The 22,911-nt window shown below is 45.7% G+C and overlaps 1 protein-coding gene across 8 annotated transcripts in view; it reads left to right on the forward strand.

Moving 5' to 3' along the window:
* Nucleotides 1-22,911, forward strand: part of TMEM104 (transmembrane protein 104) — a 43,651-nt gene that overhangs the window by 4,724 nt on the left and 16,016 nt on the right. For 7 of the 8 annotated variants that reach the window (XM_064395369.1, XM_064395372.1, XM_064395367.1 and 4 more), the window contains 5 exons: nt 626-707; nt 1,564-1,666; nt 2,053-2,133; nt 6,368-6,467; nt 7,245-7,353. In XM_064395369.1, the coding sequence (XP_064251439.1) occupies nt 626-707; nt 1,564-1,666; nt 2,053-2,133; nt 6,368-6,467; nt 7,245-7,353 (475 nt within the window). The remainder of the gene's footprint in view (nt 1-625; nt 708-1,563; nt 1,667-2,052; nt 2,134-6,367; nt 6,468-7,244; nt 7,354-22,911) is intronic. The other variant, XM_064395374.1, reaches the window with a different exon arrangement.

Below are 22,911 nucleotides of genomic sequence, written 5' to 3' on the forward strand. Positions count from 1 at the left end.
CCTTAAATAAGATTGATTTGAGTTTTTTTTTAATTTATTGATTAATATTATAGGACTGGTTTTAGCTGAGATAATGATATTCATTCCATCAGTAGCTGTCCCTGGCTCCCTGGACAGCTTTTCCACTGGCCTCCAGGATTTGCCTGCATGTGTGATGTGCTCCTTCCTCTTGTGTTGCTGCTTTGCTTCTGATGCCATGTGTAAAGATTCTTTAAGGGGCAAGAGTACCTTTGCCATGAGCTTCAGAGTAGAACTGGGTTTGTCCTAGGTTCTAAAAACAGGAAGGAAACTTGCTTTCTAGCAAAGATCAAAGTTCTCTTGCTGCCTTCACCCCACAGGAACACCAGGAATGTGCCTTCCAGATATCTAAAGTGTCTTATTATATCTGGAGGGGTGTTATATTTTACTGCATATTGTGGTCTGCTTGAACACTTGAATCTCACGAGCAGAAGGGAGCAATAAACTGAGATGAAACACTATGAAAACTGTGTGTGGGGAGCTGGCAAAAGCATTGTTTTGGTTTGTTTGTTTTCTCCTACAAATAGATGGGAATTATTCTCCATTTCTCTTCAGTGACAGTTCTTGACTGTTACTGATGATATCAATTGAATTCTTCTCTCTGTAGCTATATGACCACAACCTTTGTGGTGGAAGCCATGGCTGCTGCAAATGCCCAGCTGAGATGGAAGAGAATGGAAAAACGCAAGGTTTGTGTGGGCTTAAGTCTCCTTTTCCTCCTGTTTTATCACATAGGGTTTTCCTGGCATTCCCCTGCATCTTTGCCTTGTCTCGTTACTAACTCTAAGGAAATAAATTTCTACTGTACTTAACTTTGCCATATAAAATATAGCTGTTAGTTCCCTGTGGGGTTGCTCATTAAAGACAGTATTTTCTGCTCCTGCTTTGAAAAATCTCTTGTGCTGTTCACATTTCTTACTGATCACACTCTCCTTGCCCAGAAGCTCTGCTCAGTGAATGTGGAGAGGTGGCAGCCAATATATTGGTGCTATTTGGAGTGTGCTGAGGACTATAAATCCTTGCTGATCTCAGGTCATTTAACTGGGACAGGGCTGGGATGTCCTTGCTGTTACTTGGGCAGTATCCCAGGTTGTGGACAGTTCTGAATTATGTCCTTGCTGTGAAACTTACTTGTGGCTTTACTGGATCAGAGGGAGGCATAATTGTTTGCACTGATTTAGACCCCTTGGCTTAGTGGGATGGAGTTAGGAGCTAGACCTGCTTGTGTTAGCTAGATATGCCTGGATTTATATTTTTTCTCCCAGTTGTGCAACACTGCAGATCTTCCGGAAGTTTTCAACTTCCTTGTGCCACTTATCACTGCATGATAAGTGTGTGTGTGTGTGTGACCTGGGGCTGGTACATGTCACTCACTTCAGCCTGCTCTGCCCCTCCACAGCATCCTCTGGGTTCCCTGGTATTGCCTTTGCTTGCATGTCCTCCCCTCCTGTTTGGGACCTTCCTTTGAGTGTCTGGAAGTGACCTGGGGGTGGCACAGCCTGTGCTGTGGGTAGCAGATGTCTCAGCAGTGATCTTTTTATCCAGGAGGATGATGAAGATGAGGATTCTTCCTCTGGAGTGTCTGACAGTGATGTTCTCCTCCAAGATGGCTACGAGCGAGCAGAGACGCGGCCCATCCTGTCCGTTCGTGAGTGCCCCGCTCCTGCTTCCACTGCTGTGAGGCCTCTTCTCTGCAGGCAGAATGCCAGTGGACTCCTCTGTCCATTTCACCCTTGCTTCCACATGCTCTCATCCCAAAGTCCTCAACACTTGTAAGATAAGGCTCATTGAGAATTCAGTTTGCCTTCTGCAGCCCGATAAAGATCTTTTCCCTCTACGTCACTAAGATGAGAACATCTTATTTTCTGAACTCCTTAGACTGGCTCCACAGAGTAATTGGCCCAGTGACTCTGCAGCTGTGGAGTTGTACATACTGTCCTTCAAACTGCTGCTAGAGGTTCCCAAGTATCCAGGGAATGTGGCCTTAGGGTTTGTTGGAGGGACTGGTTGAAACACTTGTTTTTTAACTTGCAGAGAGACGTGGCTCAGCCAATATCTTTGAAATCACTGAGAGGGTGGAAATGGGCCAGATGGCTTCCATGTTCTTCAATAAAGGTAAGTGATGAACATTTTTAAAAGTCCCTTTAGGTCCTCCTGCATGTTGTGTGTATGGCTGTTCTGTCAGTTTGCATGCTTCTCAGTGTGGGTTTGCATGCTAAGTTTGTGATAATTCCACCCAGATGTGCTGTTCCTTCTCACTGTGGACTGTATTCATCCTCCTGTGTGGTGTTTCTGTAAAGTATTTATGGGCCAGGTGAGCCAGACCCTGCTGTGGTGGGTGTGGAACCAGCAAAACAATGCAGGTTATGGGAGCAGTGTCTTGATACAGGAAAGTCACTGCCTTTTCTGACTTCAGTTCACCTACCTCTGAACCACGTGTCCTCTGTGATCTCTACTTTCTGAAGCAGTAGAGCCCAGCTGTAATGTTTTCTGTTGCATTTTGGTTGTAGCATTTGAGAATGAGACATTCAGGCTTCCCTGAGCCTTGTAGATAGCAGTCTGAAGGAGAGAAACTTCTGATAGGAGCTTCCAGGAATTGTCTGCATCTGGGGAATTATCAAGAGAGCTGGGACATGAACTGCTGAAGAGTCCCTGCTGAGGATGTGATAGACAGCTGGCTTGTCTTTATGCTTTTAAATGTCTTTTGTATGCCAGGGAACAAACTTGTAACCCTGCTCTAATAAAGTCCCATCCATTGCTGCGTGTGATAGAAATGCAAACCACAGTGATGAGGATTCTGAAACATGCAAAGCAGGACAATGAGATGCTGCACAGAGCCAGAGCTCCATGGCAGTGCAGTTTTGAGCCTGTCAGGCCCCATTTTTTTTTGGAAAGTGATGTTTTCCCTTGTTCACTGGCCACCTTGCAAAGAGGTAACAGAAGGCTGGGTTTTTTCCACTACATTACATCAGTGTTATACCAGTGTAAAGCTCCTGTCTCTGAAGGACAGCTGGGTTTAAGGAGTGAATATTCTTTGAACTTTATTTTTTGCTTTTAAAGTTAATTGAAAAAAAACTTTTTTAATTTTCCTACATGCCTCTTCTGGGAATTTGTAGATTTGAATCATTTAGGACTATCAAAATAATCCACCTTGGACTAGGCTGCCACATTTTTAGTCAGAGAAGTGAAGTGTGTCAGAAACATCTTGTTCCTTGTCTTGCCTGTGCCATTGAGTTGTTATGACCTAAGGCAAGTTTTCTTGCTTGTTTGCTTTGCTGTGTGTAAAATATGGTGAACACATACCTGTCTCTTGATGCTCCTCTGAGGAGTAATATTTGAGAGGTGCTTTGAGAGCAATCATGTAACAGGGTTTAGCTGTATTGCTGAGGATTGGGCTGTGGAGGGATGGGGATCACAGGGGTCAGAGTGTTCTCATCAAGTTTCAGGAGGCCCCTTCTTTGTATGTGCTTCACAGGGGGGCTGGAAAAGACCCCCAGGAGCCAGGCAGGTTCTGGGCTCTCTGGTGCTCAGCCAGTAGAGGGTGCTGGAATATGTGTCCTCTCTCCATCAGCACTGATGTAGCTTCCGAGCAAAGTGAAATAAACTGCTTAGTGCTCTTAAATCTTAATCCCTCTTCTTAATGTTGCTTTAGCCAGAGTTATCTGATTTCTGTGTTAGGGATCCTCCCCAGGGCCTGCTCAGCCCATCACAGAGGGATGAGTCCATCTGCAGGAAGGTGGCTGGGACAGCTCCAGGCCGTGGCCTGACCCTGCTTGTGCCTCCATGGGCTGAGGTGCCCACAGCAAAGGACCTGGGGCAGCTGTAATAACCCATTTGCTGCTTTCCCCGTGTTGGAGCTCAGCAGTGAGGCTCCATCCCTGTCACTGGTTCAGAGACACCCTCTGGCCTGAGAGTGGCTGCAGGGACAGACAGGTGAAGGTCCCTGAGGTCCCTGTGGGCTGCTCCCTCCCCACAGCTGCACAGAAAGGCCTTCAGCAAGGGCAGCTCTCAGTGACCACTTGGTGCTGAGAAACTGGGCCACACTGGGGGATTCCAGCTCCAAGCACCAGCCCGTGAGGGTTCACAGCTGGCAAATGTCTGGGTGTTTGCTGATGATACACAAAGTGTGGATCCAAACCCAAGGTGATGGAGGGCTTTACAGCCTCCAGAGGGAAGGCTGATGCAAGCTGTGCAGTAGACCTCAAAACCCCTGATTTCTAGTGAGTTCTCTGCTCCTTTCCCTTGACTGATTTTTATTTTCAACAATCTGACAGGAGTTGAATCTGCAGTCCTAGGAGGTAAGCTGGGGATAAATCTCAATTTCAGATTGTCTGCTTTCTTAAAGGGAGCTGACTTCAGTTTAGGCTGTGAAGAGACTGTGTGCTCTTTTGAAAGAGCTGTCTCTGAAAAACTACTTTTTTCTTGATTTGATTTTTTTATTTTTTAATGTTGGGTGCTTTCTTCTGGGACTGAGCAGTCATTTATTGCAGTAATAGATTCTAGGCACATCTATCACGCTGTTTCCTCACAGGAAGTAATTGCTTTTTTTTTTAACCTCGTTTTGTGCCAAGTAATGAAAGTATTGATCAGGGAGGGTCAGCAGCAGTTTATAAAATAACTGATGCTAAAGTCTTCCTGTCTTGGAGAGGAGTGTCACCTGTGCTTCTCTGCATTGGCATGGGGGTGCTGCTGGGTACTGGCTGGTGCTGCTGGGGCTTAGCTGGCCATGTCAGCTTTATTTTGTGTTTGTGGGGGGCAGCTGAGTCCTGAGACCAGTCACAGAGCCCAAAACAGAATATCTATCTTGAGTCTGTGTAGTCCTCAGCTTCGTGTCTCTGCAGCTTCAGTCCTATGTCAGGGATTTTTTAAAACCTTCAACCCTTCTTAATAGGAAATTGGAAAAGACTGGTAGGTGGTTTGTTGCTGTCTCCAGAACAACACAGAGACTCCCTAACTGTGAAGACATCTTTCACAGAGCAAGAAAACAGTGGGAGAATATACAGAATGATCTGACAATTTCTGTAGTAAGTCCATTTGTCTCCAGGAACAGCTCCAGAGCACTGATTTAGTGTGCTGCTGTACAGAAGCAGGGAAGCTGATACAGCCCCCTTCTTGCTAATCAGGTTCAGCATAGAAATAATTTATTTAAACGAAGGAGAATTCCTAATGTTTCCTGACATCCAGAGATCCAGGGGCAGTATGATGGCAAAACATGGTAAACTTTGGGGCACCCAAGCACTGTAGGAATGAGTTTTCAGTCCCACAGCAGTGCTGTCCTTGTTTGATAGGTGTCACAGCCATGAGTGTGAGGTTTGCTCAAGCTGCACTGGGATTGTGCATCAGGTGGCATCACAACTTGAAACTATGAGCAGGTTTCTTGAGCTGTTTTCCTTCAATGTCAACCTCCTAAATTAAATAAATTTGAGGCTTTTATTCTGTAACTCATCTGACTCTGAAATGTCTTCCAATTTGTTGGTGAGATTTATACAGACTTGCTTGCAAGAAGAGGATCCTGGAGTCTCATCAAGCATTTCTTTATCCCTTTAGATTTTAGTTCTTCACAGCAGTGTCTTCTTGTGCCTCAGTAAGGCTGTTTTGTGCACCCAGTTAATTTGTGTAAGATTTTCTTTTAATCTCATAGGTGAAGGCAGGGCAAACTTTAAATTAAAAATAATTAAAAGAAACAAAACAAAACAGAAAAAACTTAACCCAAAAGATGAGTAGGGGCAGGAACAATGTATGTGGTGGCATCAGGGTAGGTGGGATGCAGAAACAGTTTTAAAGCTTTGCAGGATTTTGCCTTGGCTCAAGTTGCCAGTGGCAGGGAATCTCCCAAAGCAGCTCCGTTTCAGCCCATTGGAATCTGAGCTCTGAAGGGTTAAATCCCTACAAGTCCACATTGTGAAGGTCCTGCAGGTTTGCAGTCAGGGGATTTGGAATCAGCAGAGCCTAGGAACATTCTCTCTGCATTTCCCTTTGTCAGGCTGTGCTCACACTGAGTCTGAGAGCTTCACCTGCATGTTTGCCTGTGCCTGCTCAGAGCTGACAGCTTCGTCTGGCAGGTGACTTATGGGAGACCTGTTGGTCTAGACTGCAGGATGGGCTTGAACTAGAGGGTTTATTTAGTGTCAGTAACAGGGATTGGAGGAGGCAGAGTGGAGCTCTGAGACCCCTCATGCCCCATCAGTTCCTGTTCCATGGTAAGTTCCCTGAGCTTGGGTGGTTTGCTGCAGAAACTATGGAGGCAAATGATGATTTAAGATCTTAAAAATTTTGTATATTTGAAATGCAGAGAACAAGAGTCTCCGTGTACTCTGCTGAATCTGGACAATATTTTCTTTTTCTGCAGTGGGTGTCAACCTCTTCTATTTCTGCATAATTATCTACCTCTATGGAGATCTGGCAATCTATGCAGCAGCAGTGCCAGTCTCCCTAATGCAGGTGACCTGGTAAGTGTGCTTACTCCTGAGGGGCTGTGTGCTGCCAGGGAACAGGGCAGGCTTAGGGTTTGATGGGGTGATAAATCTGACTAGGATCAGCTATACTTTCCAAAAAATGGGGTGGAGAAATGACTCAAGGACAGCTCATCTCTTGTGGGTGGGTGGTGAAGTTGTTTTGTATTCCTCACCTGAATGCCTGCTGCTTGACTGCAAGTAGCTGACCTGATTCCAGACAAGTGCTCAGGTGATGAAGTATTTCCAGCTTCAGCACTTGCAGACATGAGACTTGTTGCTCCATAGTTTAATTGCAATATTCTGCAGTATGTTGCCTTCTCTCTCTCTGGGTAAGAGTTGAGGGGTGTGATGCTTACTAAGCCTGAGGCCAGTGGGTGGTGATGGTACATGGACTTAGCTCTGCACTGGGAGTAGTGCCTTTCTCAAAGAAACAGATAATAAAATAGATTGGTTTGATCAAATCTGGGCTGGATTTGTACTTCAATCTTGAAAATGGAAAACCTCAGCAATCCATAAAATATCTACGCTCACCAGCTTGATGATTAAATGGCAAAACTTCCAAATAACTGCAGGCAATCCAAGAATTTGCCTTTAAACCTCTGGTACTCAGCAACTCACTGTGTTACACTGTCCAGAAAATGCAAGAAAGTGAGTGTGACCAGGAACAGAGAGGAGGATTGGCTTCTGCTCATTCTTCTTTTTGAATGCAGGAGAGGGGAAGACATCTGCTAGGAGTTAATTATTCTCTTTTGTTTCTCCCTCCTTTCCCAGCAGTGTCACTGGCAACCATTCCTGCAGTGTTGGAGACAGCACAAAGTACAACGACACGGACAAGTGCTGGGGGCCAATTCGAAGGATTGATGCTTACAGGCTGTATCTGGTGAGCTCCTGCAGTTGGGATGACCACTGCTGCCATTTAAACTCTGCTTCTAGTGCATAGGGAAATTTTTTTTCTTCTAGAAATAATGTGGTTCAAGTGAACAACAGAATATGAAACTTTTGGTTCAGTCTGACTTTTTTGGCTAAATACCCCCTCCCTGTTCTTGGTGGCATGGCTGTGTTTGAACTTGTTTGCCATCAGAATGATCCTTATGGTTTTGAGTTTAAGTTCTGTCCATCTCAGTGTGTAGTTTTATATTGCTTAAGCAGGTGAGATATTTTTGCCAAAGGCTGGGTTTTTCTTCACTGTTTTTTTCAGTAGCTGGCTAATTAATATTTGCTTGGGGGTGATTGTTGTCAAGATGCTGAAGTATATTAAACTCACTTGAGTGCTTTACAGTATAAAATACCCAGAGTTGGAAGGGACTCACAAGGATCATTGAGTCCATTCTTTATGTGAATAAAATTGTAATGCTGCAGGAGAATCTGCTACTTGAAAGATGATGGAAACAACCAGCCTAGACAACGTGCAGTGGTATACACTGCCTTAGTAATAGCTTTGTCTAGTTCAGGATTGTCTGTTGCATCCAATGCTTGCTGGGGTTCTGCTCTGAACCCAGGGTTGCTCCCAGAGGATGATGAACATGGCTTCTTTAGAGCCTGGGGAGTGCTGAGAGCTCGTATTTGGAGACAGATGTCAGAAGGGCAAAATGAGAGGAGGGAAGGATGCTAGTGCTGCAGTGTGGCTTCTGTTAAGGGTCTCAGTGAGAATTTTAAGTAAAAGGAATGAGGGTGGCTACGTGTGTGCAGAGAAATCCAGAGGTAATTTTGGGGTTAGTACATTTTGGAGATGCAGTGGATCACATCCAGTGTCACTGCAAAAGTAAGAGCTGGGCCTCAGAAATATTAGTGAGTGTCAAAGACTAGTTAATTATTTAAGAGAAATATTATTGCTTTATTAAATTCTGTCTTGGTCTGTTTCTGTAAAACTTCTAGAAGATTGAAGATTTCCTTCCTGAATTTCAATAACTCTCCCTGACCCAGCAGAAGGAGCTAGTCAGAAAAGGCAGACATGCATTAATTACTGCCTGTGTCTCTCAGATATTACGTCTATAATTCATGAAGATAATTGTTAGGACTTGCAAAATTAAAAAAATTAAGACTCTGTAAGCATTAGACTTGAAGTCTGTGTACATAACTCTCAGAGGAGCTTTTCCCTCTGCTTGTCTTGTGGATTTGGAGAATAAATATCTGCAAAGTCTTTGCTAGTGGTTAATCCTTTTCTGCTCAGTAGCTGGAGTAAGGCTTCAGTGTTGTTCTCTGTGCCCTCTTAGGTGAAGGGTGGGTTTGCTTGTGGGAGAGCAGACCAGTCTGTACTGGGTTACTGGTGGAGGTCAGTTCTCACAGTCACTATTTCCAGGATACTTCTGGGTGTTAGCATTATCTCTTAAGTTCTGCTTTTCTGTTAGAAGTCTCTAATGCTTCTGACTGGGTGAGGATAGGAGTAAACTGGAACTTGTTCTGCCTCCAGCACTTCTGGTCCCACTCCCTGCTAGACCCGTGTGATTTCATTTTCCAGAGAGGATGGTGACCTCTTTAGAGAGGGATAAGAGAGGTAATCATTTATAAAACACTCAGACCACAGTACTGACCCTGGCTTTGAGTTTGGGCTGCCTGCAAAGTAGCTGTGCTGGCGAATATTTTTCACCTGCTGTCCTGGTTAGTATTTTCCCCACTGTTGTGTTTGTAGTGTGGACAGCTAGTGACCAGTTGAGCTCTTAAAATTTCTGTGAGAAACCTGGGGATGGAAGGGCAGGGCAAGGAAGTCACTTGACTTCAAGCAAAAAAAAATTAGAAAAACCATTGTAATTATCTCTACACATTTTGTGCAAGCTTCTTGTATATAGAAGTAGAGTTTTGAACATGCCAGAAAAGCTGAAACCTGCCTGTCTGAAAGGGAAAATGCAACATGAAAGTGAGGAGGGGAGAGGTGCATTAAGACCACAGCTTCTCTTGGTCCCAGGGGATCATATCCATGGAGAACTATTCTCTTTTCTTAACTTTCTATTTTGAATTCTTGCCTGATGGAATAATTCAGGTTCCACGTTTCAGTGGACAAACAAGGTCTCTTTCTGCAAACAAGTTCCCCTGTGGCAAGGGGACAGATGGACACTGTGATCCCAAAAGAAAGCAGCTGAGTTTTGGATCAGCCCTTTTGTCCTAGATGCCTGCCTCTAGTTTTCCTACCTTATCTTAGTACTGTATTTAGGTTTAAGTGATGTCTAGGAGGAAGATGTGTGGATGTAACTGAAATGTCTTGCTTGCTCCAGTGAAGCAGTTCTCTGGAAGTAGTGTTATATTTCATACTCTGTGCATGACCCTACAGAAAACCTATTTTGGAGGAGAATAATCTATTTGAGGTTTTCTGGACAAATGGTGCCAATGGGAGCTGCTTTGTGCCAAGTCCCACCAGTCTGCCAAAGACCCGTGCTGCCTTCCTCCTGTCAACTTTCTCTCTCCCAACACTGTGTCTTCTTTTCCACAAAAACCATTTCAAACATTGACTCTTCAAGCTGGGGATGAAGAGAGGAATAATGGCTGACGTAAAAATCCTTTTTCACGCCTTATTGTCTAAAAAGGCCTCTGGAAGCTGTCTCTGTTCTGATTACTGTGAATGGAAGCTGAAAACTATGCACATAATGAGAATATTTAGACAGATTAAATTCTTCTCTTGAGACTTGCTTGTCTGTGCAGCATCTTTATTGCTGCTCCAAGATTTCACACCTAAGTGTGTCTGCAGAGTCTTCAGAGACTGCTAGGCCCCTATTAACCTTTGTCTGAACAAATGGTTGTCTCACTTCTTGTTTATAAATTGCTTTGGAAAATAAAAAATTGCTAAACAAATAAGTGAAGGCAAGTGCAGGAAATATGTAAATAGACTTGTGCTCCTGTCCCATCACCTGCTGCTAATACTTGTCTCCTTTTTGGGACCATAAAAGATCTGGGAGGTTTGAAGGGTGAGCCTTGCTGTGCTGTTCCACTCCTGTGAGGGCAAGACTCTGCAGGACAAATCTTCCAAGAAAGGCGTGTGTTGGGCAGCCCAGCGACCTTGTTTAAGGCAGGCAGTGATCACAGTTAAAGCAGATCGATGGCTTTCTATCTTTGCTTCAGACCCGTTACCACCCTGCCACGTCCTCAACAGCTGGAGTGGCTCCCAAGTCCCCTGGCTGTCTCTGGCAGTGCTGAGGACAGGGTCACGTTCTCTCAGTGCTGAATTCACACTTCAGTGCAGCTGCTTTATCATGCTCTCTGTCGGTTCCACTGGGCTGTGCTGGGGAGCTTGTGGGGAAGGGGCAGCAGATTTAAGTTTCAGATCTTTCATTTTAACACTTCCTTGTCTTTCTGTCGAAGTCAGGTGGGAATGTGATATGATAGTCCCTGTTTCTAGAAAGCAGGTACTGAGATAAATAAGAGATTAAATCCTGGGGATCAGCAGCCATTCAGAGTGTCTGATCCAAACTGTGTTCATGACCTGGCAAACAATGCTTCTGCTCTCCACCAGGGCAGCCGTTGAGGCTGAAACCTCTACTCTGTTCTCAGCCCTCCTCTTCTGGCAATCTGGGCCGTGGTGTCTTCCCATGACGGAAAGGAAATGGCTTAAATTCTCAAGGGGAGCCGTGTGCCTTTCAGAAGAGGCACTGGCACAGGTACTCCTGCTAGCCTGGCTCGGTAGCACGTCAGAGCCACCAGGTGCATCTGTTGTGTCTGAGTCTCCGTTGGCGTTTTCAGCTGATGGGGAAAGGGCCGCGGCATCCGCTTGTGCCGGTTCGCAGATGCCGCAGCATCGCGGGCAGCGCAGCGGGCGCGGGCCGGGCGAGCACGGCAGCACAGATGGTTTAATGGAGATTATCCCAGTTGGAAACGTGCTTGTGCAGTGAATAAAATGAGCGGGCTCACAGGCGCTTACTGTCCCTCTTCAGGAGGGGACAATGTCACCCCGGCCCGGCGCTCTGATCGGTGACCACAGCGGGGCCGGGCTGCAGCTGCAGGAGGCTGTGCAGGGGGGTGAGGGGGTGGGCTGAGGACACACGTGCTATTGTACCATTGCTCAGGACAGCAGAACTTCATCAGCAAATAAAAGCTGAGCTGATAAGTGTTGATGTGGATCCCGTCGGCCTCGGCGCGGTGCTGCCTTCCCGGCAGGCTGGAGTGCTGCTTTGTGTGCCTGCTCTACATGCTCTGCTTCCCTCACAGCATTTCTCCTTCCTGGCTCTGCCTATGCCCTGCTCTGGGTAAAGGTATCTCAGATTTTTATTGTCAAAATAGGTCTTTCCAAATGCATTTACCTGCACTGGGGCAGTTTTGTCAGCTTGTTTGGTACACGATGCTCTTGTGGCCTCTCAGTCCATCGTTGGCTTCTGTTGGTTTCTCTTTTTTTTTGGTTGCTTTTTTTTTTTTGTTTTATATTTTGCCTCCCAGCAGTGATATGAGAGGAACCCTCATGGCAGTACTTGAACATCCATGCTTGATCTAAGCTGTCTGTTTCCACCTGGGAGCTGGAGCAACAGAGCTGGAGCAGTGCTGCAAGCAGAGTGCTTCTTCCAAGGGCACCTGCGTTTTCTCCACTGTTCCCTTTGCAGCAAGTGCTTTTCCTCTGCCCTGCCTTCCTCAGCTGTGCCCTGCAGCAACATTCAGTAATAAATGGGTCACAGCTGCTGTCTCCTGGATATTTATTCTTACAGGTCTCAGTGTCTAGAGACCTTGAGAACCCATGGTGGGGAAGAAAGCTGCCTCAGTGGCAGGAGCTGGACCAGGGAGGGCTGATTTCACAGCACATCAATCTAAAACGTTTGGGACACTTGTCCTGGGCTCCCAGAGTGAGCCAGTGAAAAGGAAGGAAAGCTGGTGGAAGTTTATCCTGATGGTGTGAAGTAATCACCTTGTTTAAAGAAATTGCTTAAACTGTAGCACTGTTGTGTTCTAGGTTACTTCAGCTTGCAGTAAGGATGCAGCAGGACTGAGGCACTGTTAGCGTGTCCCCCTGCATATCCTGTAAGAAGTTTTTCATGGTAAGACCTTCTTGCCAAAAATATTGCATTATCTTCCTTACCACAAATGCTTTAATGGGGTTTGCTATGATACTGATATAGAAATAAATGTACAAAAAAGGCAGCTGCTACTTCTGTGCATTAAGGCAGTTCTGAAAGCCTTCAAAATAAGAAAAAAGCTTTTCAAGAGTCCAGAATATTGTGCCATTTCTGTGTGTATAGGCCATCTGAGTTCTGAAGCATTGCTGTGACACGAGAGGAATTAGTACTGCATTAAGTATCAATATCAGTAATCCAAATTGTTATAGGTGCCCCTGAAATACAGCTTTGCTTGGCTAAAAGCCCTGTCTCAGAGGCTGACTGGAGTCTTCTCATGCCTCTCATCTACTAAGCCTCCAAAAAGTAAGGTCAGTTAAGTTGTTGCTTTGGTCTGAAGTGGTTGAAGAGGGATGGGAGCCAAGTTCTGCTAAAATAAATGGTGTCTGGATGTGGGATGTGAAGGCAAGCCTCCACTCTTTTTATTGTGCAACTAATAGGTTGAAATTGGCACACAGCCTTGTTAATATGGCATAAATCCTGCTTCCTTCATCCTGGTCTGTTCTTCTGTGGGCTCATCAATAAATCCTTTCAATTGCTTACTCATCATACGCCTCTGATAGATAAACTGGCTCTACTGGATGTTGCCACACTCCTTGTGTTCCCTAATGCAAAGGGATCTGCAGATAATAACTGGCCTTGTGAAAAAGAGGTTCCTCCTGAGCCATCAGGAGGAGAGGCAGATGATTGTGGTGTTGTGGAAGTGAAATATAAACTTGTTGTGCCAGTGACCGAAGAGCTGGAGTTCAGCTTCTGATGGGTGATTTTTCTTGCTTCCTTGTAACTGGTGGCATTTTGAGTAAAAGAAATGCCAGCCAGAAGGCAAACACTGGGTGAGAGAATCAGCCTTTGGGACCAGACTGAAGCAACTGCAAGACCACACTTTGAAGCAACTAACATTAATGGATTAGCTTGTCTCTTTTCACTGGAAAATCAATAGTGCAGGGGACTGGAATGTGTTTTCTGTACAGAGCTGTCTGTTCACTTCACAATGAGAAGTGTGTTTTTCCTAAGTGGAGCTTGGGTTGTGCTTGTCACTTGGATGCTGAGCTTTTCCAAAGGACCAACTGTGTCCCTCTGGTACCTCCAGCAGGCTGGCAAGGGCTGTCTGGAAGGGGAGGGTGCTGTGGTGCTGCTTGAATGCATGGCCAGGTGTGCTGCAGGTGCTACCAGCCCTTCAGAGAAGCAAGGTGCAAGAGATGCAGAGACACAATGGGCAGAGGCCATCAGTGAGCTCAGACACTCTTGACTTCCCCAAGGAAGAATTTCCTGTACACTTCAGTGCTTGGTTTGACTTAGGTGGTGTTGGATGGTGATCATGAACCTTGGAAACAAACCAACTGAAAAAACTGGGTGAAGCAGTGGCTTGACATAGATCTCTGTGTATAGATCTCAGTGTATATATTGCCATAGATCTCTGAAATGTGCTTTTCTGCACATTCTGCAGCTGGGAGCTGAGCAGAGGTGATGCTGGGCTCACACCACAGCCCTGCTGTGCAGCACAGCCACCTTGCCAAGGCTGAGGCCATGCTGCTGCTTTCCCTGAATAAAGCTGTCCTTTGGAGTCAGCTCACTTGGGCAGCAAGGCACCAAAGCTGACACTGTTCTCTCCTGATACTGGAGACCAATCTCTCCTGAATAGGGCAGGTGTCAGAACTAATATTTGTGATCACCCACTCCCTACACCGAGTGGTAAAGGTTTAAAAAGGGCCTTTTAAAATTCCTTTCTTGGACTAGGCTGTTCCAGCAGAGCCACAAATCTTAGGTTTTCAGAACATTGGTAGAAAATAAGTAATGAATAGATTTCCCCTGTGCAGTGTTACTTTCTGCAGTGATTGTGACAGCATCCTAGGAGCCAGAGTTGGAGAAGATCTGTTAAGTCAGCTAAACAATCCCCTGGGAAATGCAATATAAGCCTTTTTCTTAACAGCATATTTTCCAGTGTTCTGTTTGGTGCTTTAGTACCAGCTTTGTTTTTAAACAGAGGTCTGACCTTGCTGCCTGCCTGATTCCCATCATTGTTTTCATCTAGTAAGACAGCAGTCTTGATCTCTCATCCCCTGAAATTACCATTAATTCTTCAATATACAGGTAGAAAGTGTCAGGACTGCAGAACTGTGCAGTTCTGCTGCTATGAACATTATCAGAAGCTGTGGAGGAAAGCTCTGGACAGACCCATATATCTCTTTACTCCTAAATAAGTCTGCAACTTAACGCCATCCTAAATTGCACTGTGTGTCTGAGTGAGATCACTGACGCTCTTGTCCAAAAATGTGGATTTTTGGACTACATCAGCAAATCCCACACGTAGCTCATGCTTCTGTAAGCAGGACTATAAATACAAATAATGCAGCTGGGATTTATCTTGTAAGTTGAAGTCGGTATAATGCTCTGGGGCAGAGCTGGTCTCTCAGGCCTGTTGCACCTGTTTGGTGTGCACTGTGCAGGGAAGAAGGCTGGAAGGGAGCAGACACCCCTCTGGCCCTGGGCAAAAAGGCTTTATCTCTTCCTTTGTGCTAAGTAGTTTTAAAGTGAGAGACTTTCCTTCCCTTCAGGCAACTCCTGCATGACACAGTGGGCAGGATAATGCTGCCCCTGAAGCTACATCCTCCAGGCAGCTGGAGAATCCTGAGAAGCTCAACTGAGAAGTTTGTATGAGAGAAAAGAGGACAAATAATGGCTCAGTGGTGAAAGCACTGTTGGTGTTGTGGCAGACGAGGGCTTAGTGGCCGTCAGGAACATTCATCCTTGCTGAACCCAAGTAGCTCCTAACCCTGGCAGCTTGTAGCTTGACATGTTTGCAGGGCCCTCTGTGCATCCGTGTCATGCTGGTCCACATCTCCCTTGCTCTGTGCTGTCTAACCCAGGGGCTTTTGCAGTCAATATAAATATTGTTGTAGTTGTCAATGCCCTGCCGGGAGAGGCTACAAATATGCAGGGATTTGGGGCTGTATTTGTGTATAAAGATGATGCCCTCACACTTTCTTGGAGGAAACTCATTAATCTCTCATACCATGCTAATGAACTGGGGAGGCAGAGAACAGCTCCTCAAGGTCACCCAGTGTCAGGAAGGAGGAAAGCTCCACTTTCATATGCTGTGAGAGATCAGAGCAAGCTGGTGGTGGGGGGTACAGCCAAATTTGGCTCTGCACCTCCTCTGCTGTCCTTCCAAGTATCACAACCCAAGCATTCAGCTCTCCTGCATCTATCCACTTTGCTGCTTCCCTCCTGCTTGTTCAGATGCAATTAGGAGATGCAGAATAAGGGGGAGCCAGGGGTCAAGGAGGCGGTAAAGTGATTACAAGATGCTGCAAACGGCTGTGCCATAAATACTCCAATGATGAAAAATTAGATGCCAGTCACCTCGGGGTTATTGCTGGCCTCTATCTCTCTCTTGTTGTGAAAAATGATAATGGAAGTGTATTTACCCCAGAGAGTGAAAGCTTGCCGCTGGCTGTGATCCTGCACACCCCAGGTAGGCCAGGAACAGAATCCTTGCACCTAATGACTTTCTGAGAACACTTTGTGCCTGAATTCCTTCAAATTAAGTGGAGAAAGAACTGGTATTTTCGGGTATTCTTTCCAAAGTGGAAAGTTCCTGGTGCTCAGAGATGGACCAGCTTCAGAAACAGGCTGTGGCCCTGAGTAAGGACAGGGAGAGGAAAGGAGAGCAGCACCTTCAAGTGCTGCCGTGCTGTCCATGTGCTGCTTCTGCCTTGGCCTCCCAGAGCTGCATGTGGAGGCTGCCCAGTTCACACTGGTTTTTGGTGTGTTGGATCACCAGCAAGATCAGAACTTAATAAGCTGGGATGACTACACCTTTTTGCTGGGTGGGCAGTTAGAATCAAATGCTGGTGCTGGGCCAGAGCCTTTGAAAACCTCTAGATAGTACTGAGATCCACTGAAGGTGGTATCTTTGGGGATACAAGCACTTTCTTTCATCCCTTGCAGAAGGTCTTCCACTTTGGAAGAGGCCTTAGGATCACTGTGGCACAGGAGCTGTGGAAGGCATCATCCAGCTTAAAGGGTACTGTGGGTGAAAGGCCTCTGCTCCACTGGCAAAAACCAGCCTGGCAGCAAGCGAGGTCTTATTCCTGGAGGATACCTCCTCCCTGCCTGAAGGAACTGGGAAAGAAGGTGGGTGAGGGCTCCTCGGTGCCAGGAATGTGCCTGATGTGAGTTATGGCTGTAGAGCTGTGCCAGGTGTCCCGAGAGCAGCACGTTAATTACCAGAGCTGCTGTGGCAGCTGCCTGCTGTACCCACGGCATAACTGCCCTTGTTTCTTCAGCTATAAATATTCCTTGTGGATTGGCTGGTGCCTGTGGCCTCCCTCCATTGTGACTTCCTGACTCTGCAGGGGATGTGGAGGTTAAAATCCCTCTTGCCTCTCTTCTTTCCTTGTTCTGTGGCTGGTTTATCTCTTTTCAACCAACTCTGAGCTTCATAACAGCTTGTCTGCTGATAACTTACTGCCTATCAGCACGGCCCCTGCTGCAGCCCTGCCTCCAGCCTTGAGAGGCTGTGGATTTTAAGCTTTTTCCTTTTTTTCTTAGCTCTCTAAAAAGCTCCTTCCTGAACAATCAGACTCTTTCCATGTATTTATATTTGTACTGTCCCCTGCAAGGGGTAAAGCTTTACCAGGGAAAGCTTGGATCGCCGCCCTTGCTGATGGGCCATCTGGCTCTGTAGCTTGAGATATGAGCTCATGTAGCACAGAAACGTGGCCTTGTCACCCTAGTGAAGGGGACAAGAGATGGTAGAGGGGACACCACACTCAAGATCCTTTTCCCTTAAAATGCTTCAGCTGAAAAGCCCTGGGGCCATGGCAGGAGTAACTGGAGCCCACCTTGGGGTAGCACTGCAGTAGCCACAGCTTGAAGTGGGTGCAGAAGAGCTTGCAGAGGCTGCAGGTGTGTCTGAAATGGGGGAGCTGCAGGTAGGTCTGAAATGCCATGAAGGTGTTTTCTTCATCCAGGAGTTCCAGACAAGAGTGGGGAAAGCACCATGCATTTAACATTTCTCTCCAAAGTCAGCCTTAAGAATTCCCTGAGGATGTGCACAGAACAGCAGTTCCTAAGGAGTTACTAAAGGTGATAGTTCTGGTTCAGCCTTCCAACCAGGAATAAAACCTCTGACCTGTGCCCATGCCAATAAATCCAGTTTTGCTTTTTGGACTTCTTTTTCCCTGCATGTGACACACTCCAGTGAAAAGCACCTGAGGTGGGAACAGAGTATCTCAGTTCCCTGACATCTTGTTTGCTCGCTGTACTTGAGCAGCCTGGTTTTGTTGCATTGTTTCATCTGTCCTTTCTAGTGCTCGTCTGAGTTGTGAAATAGCTCTGAGCTCGGGGATGTCTTGCAGAAGCAGGGTAAGTGTCAGAGTTGCCACTTCTGACAGCATGTAAGAAATGTCTGCTTTTTCCTGCCGTGCTCAAGGAGACTCTCCTTGCATCTGAGCACTGAATCAAGCAAAGCTTCCTTTGGGAAGTGCTCGTCCACTCAAGCCTGTGTCTCACTGGTGGCAGGCTTTGCTGTGGGAATGTTGTGTCCCCACAGTCCAGTATCAAGCACTCAACCCTTGGCTTCCCTGCAAAAGTGTTGAAGTCTACCAAGGAGAGTGATCCATTTTATTAAACTAGTGACTTTTAAATGAGATCTTATCTTACCCCTCTGTAGAGCAGGGTTATTTGCTGTGCTGTCTTGTGGGGCAGCAGTACCATTGCTCAACAGCTGTGAAATCTAAACATCAGTATCTGCAGAGATGGAGCTTGATACCATCCTGAAGTGAAGTTTGTCTGAGATGTTGTCACTTCTATCAAAGGGAAGCAAGAACTCCAAGGAATGATACGGTTTGGGGTGGGTTGTAGGTTTGAATGAGGGTGTAAAAAGCAGGGAGGAGGAGAGGAAAAGGTAGGGTGGCTGGGGGCCCAGAGGGAGATGGGAGTGCTGAGGAGTGAGCACTACAGCAGCTCTTCTCCATCTTCTCATTAAAACCGAGAGATCATTGCTCTGATATTTGAAACTTTCTAACTTCTCATTGGTATGATAGCCCTGTGCTGCACAAATGATTTTTTTTTTATTCTTGCACTTTTTGAGCTGCTTCTGGCACATTTGTTGCATTTAACAATCAGGGTCTCACTTTGCTCAGGTACATACCCTGCTTCCACACAATCTTCCTGAAAGTTCCAAGGCTCTGAATCAATAAGAAGCAATAGCTACTGTTTTTAATTCTCTACTTGGCAAGCACCAAAACCAGATGCAATTCTTACAGATGAGTTTGTGTAGCATGAAAACAAGCAAGTTCTGATGACAGTTATGAATGAGGCTGGTTTTTCAGATGGTCCTCTTGCAAATGTATGCAGGCACTAGCTATAATGCTGTAACCACTGTATCTAATACATGAATCAGCCACGTTTTGGATGCTAATTGTGCTTCCTGAGCTATATTGGCTGCTGCTGTAAAAGCCACATGCTGAGCAGCAGATGAAAGCTATTGAACTGTACTGGTTCAGAGTGATAGACGGACCCTTCAGGTCAATAAAGAGCCCCTTTGGTCAGACAGCCCTCTGACTGGCTCAAAGCATGTTTGTGTGCTCTGAAAGGCTCCTGGCATTAGCTGGCCATCACGTAGTGCTTGAGAGCTGTCTTGGTGGTCCTCTTGGCTTGCAACTAAGCTGATAAAAACCAACCAGATGTCCTATTAACGCTTGATCTTACTCTTGCTTTTAGAAGATAATCCAATAAACAAGGTTATGTAACCAAGTTTTAACATAAGAGCTTTAATAAAATATACTTTTAGAAATATATAAATATATATAAAAATATATTCCAGGCAATGGTAAGCCCTAGTTAGTTCCCCCGTGGCAAGAAGACTCAAGTTGACCAGCCTGCTTTTTCTTTTTGAAATACCAAGAGCTGACAGGTGCCGAGGCTGGGAAAGTGGTATCAGCCAGCTCAGGGAAGATCCCAAACCTTGGTGCCTGTGTTGCTGTGGCTTGGCTTGGTGGGAGGAATGAATTTGAAGACCCTCCCAGGGGTTGAGCAAGCTGGTGTGCTGCTTGTGGCTCCTACTAGCCTGCAGGGAAGACTAATTCAGGGTGACAAGCTGCTGTTCTTTCTTCTACCCTCACTGGTTTCTCTTTTTTTTTGACTGGAAATGTCAGTAAAAGCAACAAAAACGCAGTCTTTTTTAGTCCTTAGTGTGCTGGATTTTCATGCTGTTTTTCAGCATGAGAAAGGAAGGAAAAAGAAAGAATTTTGCACTTGCTGTGTGTGGATTCCACAAACCCTCCACTATGAGTCTGGTGATTTACCTGGCCTTTCCCTTTTAATGGAGGAGCTTGGAGGAAAATGAGGGAATCATTCTCAGCCAGCCCTGTGCCAAAGCACTGTAATGGTTTCTCTCTGCCATCCTGTGAATGTAGACAGCATTTAATAGATTCAGTTCTCCTCCTTAGCTGAAGGAAGCATTCCTTTACCTTGTTTCAGTTTAGTAATGAATCAGCCCCCTATGCCTGTTTGTTTCTAATAAACCACTTCACTAGCAGAAAAATCTTAATCAAAGTAGACTATGCCCATTCTGCCTTGGGTGGGTTTATTTGCTGAATCTTAGGAAGAGAATGATAAACTCATAGAAAATACCTCAGCTGACTCAAGAGGTAAACTGGAAAATTTGGGAGGTTTTTTTTCATGTGCCAGGGCTCTGCATATTTGACTTCTGACAGGGCTGACTGGTACAGTTTTCTAGGTAGGTTTTAGATTATTTGAATTACATGTGTAATGAAGTACTTTGTGAATTATTTCCCTCTGGGAGAAGCTGAAGCTTGGAAAACATCAGATAGAAAGTTTGGGTATATGTCTAAGGTGCTTATTTGGGTTTACTTTTTCCTTAGGGGGGAGTTATGAAACTAATTAACTTAATGGGTTGGAAGAGGATTGAGGTGTCTGGCGCAGTGAGGCAGAGAAAGTAGATACCCTCCTGTGGTCTGTTTTCATCCTTTTGGGGATGTGTTTTTAAACAGAGCTCCTGGCCTTGGGACTCCTGATGGCTGAGGTGAGATTAGCTCTAATCCAGGGACTGAGTCCTTGTCCTCATGTCCTGGCTGTTGGTGAGAAACTGGCTCCTCTTTCCTGCCCTGTGCTCAATCCTGTTGAGCTGCATGCAGTTTCAGTTCAAAATGATGTTGATCTGAATGTTTAATGTCCAGTTCTGCCCAAGCTTTCTTCTTCCAAGCAGTCCAGTGTGTTCTGTAGCTTCCCCTCCTTTACAGTGGTTGGCACAAATCCCTGCAAAGCAAGGCAGCCTCATCTCATTGCAGGCCTTAGCATTGTTTGTATTGATCCATGGACATTCATCTTGGATCACTAATGGGTGTCAAGTGGAGAAGGTAATAAATTTCTATTGCACTAGAATTAATCTCTTGCTTGGCTCTTTTGGAGCAGGATCTTGTTAAGAACAGAAGACCCTGTCACCCTAAAGGATGGGGGGACATTGAACCATTCAAGCACACCTTGTATCTCTTCCCCATGAGTTAAGCAGTAATGGACAGAGAGGAGGAGAGTTTAAAACCTTGCTGAATGGATTTGGTTGTTTAAAGTGCTCTGCAAAAAGTGAAGAACACCCAGGTTCTTCCAGTACCTCAGGATGTTTTTCAGCAGCTGAGCCCCAAATCCATCTTGACATGTCTCCTTTCCTCAGTGGCTGAGGCAAATCTGGATTTCAGACCCAGCTGCTTTGGTGCTTGGTGATTTTGTGTCAATCCTTGCTAAGGTTTGAGGGGCTGTTTTGCCAATTGGTTCTGGAGCATCCTCATTTGCAGCAGACGCCTGTTCATTAATTATCACATCCTCAGTCTGTCTCTCTGTGTTCAGTGCAGGAGCTGGAAACTGATTTGAGGGGAGGCTGCGTTGAGCAGTGTTGGGAGAGAAGGTTGAAAGAGATTAGTCACAAACTCAAGAATACTTGTCAATAAGACAATTGTTATCAACTTTGTTTGCTTTGGGGCCTTGCCCTACATCACTTTTTGGACAAAGGTTTCTTCAGTCTGCTGGGGTTTGTGCATGGCTCTAGGATAGAGTAGCAGTCCATAGTGGGCAGGTGTCATGGTTTAACATAGCTTGGTTTTTTATTTAAAGAGAAAAGAGTGGAGTTAAGATCCCAATTGGAATAAAGGAACAAGAGGGAGAAGAGTAAAAAAAAATATTGTAACTGACTGGTTTGCTTCTGTGTTAAAACCTCAAGTCCCATAACTGTTAAACCTGATTTGGCTCTTAAGTCTTGCCAGTTATGCCTGTGGCATTGTATTCTGTGTGATTTCATTGTTTCATCCAACAACCATCAATTGCTTCACAAATCTGAATTCTGTGCATGCTTCCTGTCCTTTTTTTTTTTTTAACTGAGCAGTAAAAGCAAGACTTGGTGTAGGCAGTGGTCTCAGATCAGAATATATCCCCACCAAGCAACATGTCAAACCCAGGGTTCTCTCCCCTGCTCCCCTTCTGGGTTTACTTTCATCACCTGAGAATACTTGTGATGTGAAGCATTTCCAATTTGCCTTGCAGATATTCTGAAACTGTCTCAAAAAAGGTTTCTTGGGGTTGTGCTAGTCTTAAAATAGCTTGGATTCTGTTCTGTCCTGACTCTGTTGGGGTTGACAGAGACCTTGAGGCTTGGCAGACCTGCCCCTCTGAGTCCCAGTTCTTCACCTTTTCTTGAACCGCTTTAAGAAGTCATGGAAAAGAGCAATGTGTAAATATTAATGTTGAATATTTGTCTTTAAAAATCTCTTTGGGATGCTCTACAAACCTGTGCTGTGTGTGCTGTGGCTTTCTAAGCACTGCCTGCTTACAGCATTTGGACCTGTTGGAGTATTGCTGGCTGGTGCCATCCCATGGAGGACAGGCAGGGCTCTCTGCTCTTAACACCCATTCTGTCTCCCTCTTACAAGTAGTTTCTCTCAATCTCAACGTTCAGACTGCAGCCAGGGTCTGTTTCTTCTTGCAGTGAAGCCTTTGCTCTTCTCTCTGGTGTAGGTAAGGCTTGAGTGCTGCTTTGAGCAGAGGTGACAGTGCTGCACAGGCCGTGTCACCTCAGGCCGTGGGCTGATAGCATGGCTGCCTTGTGTGCTCTAGGAGGTGCTAGAAGAAACTCTCATGGGAGCTGTATAGTCCACATTCCTAGGATGGAACTTTGGTGGATGTATTTTGAAGCCAGCTTGAAGAGATGAAACAGATTGGTGCTGCAGTGTACCCCAATTTAATTTTCCCCACCCATGGAAGTCTTCAAGGCCAGGCTGGGCAGGGCTTTGAGCAACCTGGTCTAGAGGAAGGTCTCTCCCCATGGCAGGGGGGTGAAACAAGATTGTCTTCAAGGTCCCTTCCAACACAAACCATTGTGTGACTCTATGAAACACTGG

This window comes from Passer domesticus, chromosome 20 (genome assembly GCF_036417665.1).
Source record: "Passer domesticus isolate bPasDom1 chromosome 20, bPasDom1.hap1, whole genome shotgun sequence".
NCBI classification, from domain to species: domain Eukaryota; kingdom Metazoa; phylum Chordata; class Aves; order Passeriformes; family Passeridae; genus Passer; species Passer domesticus.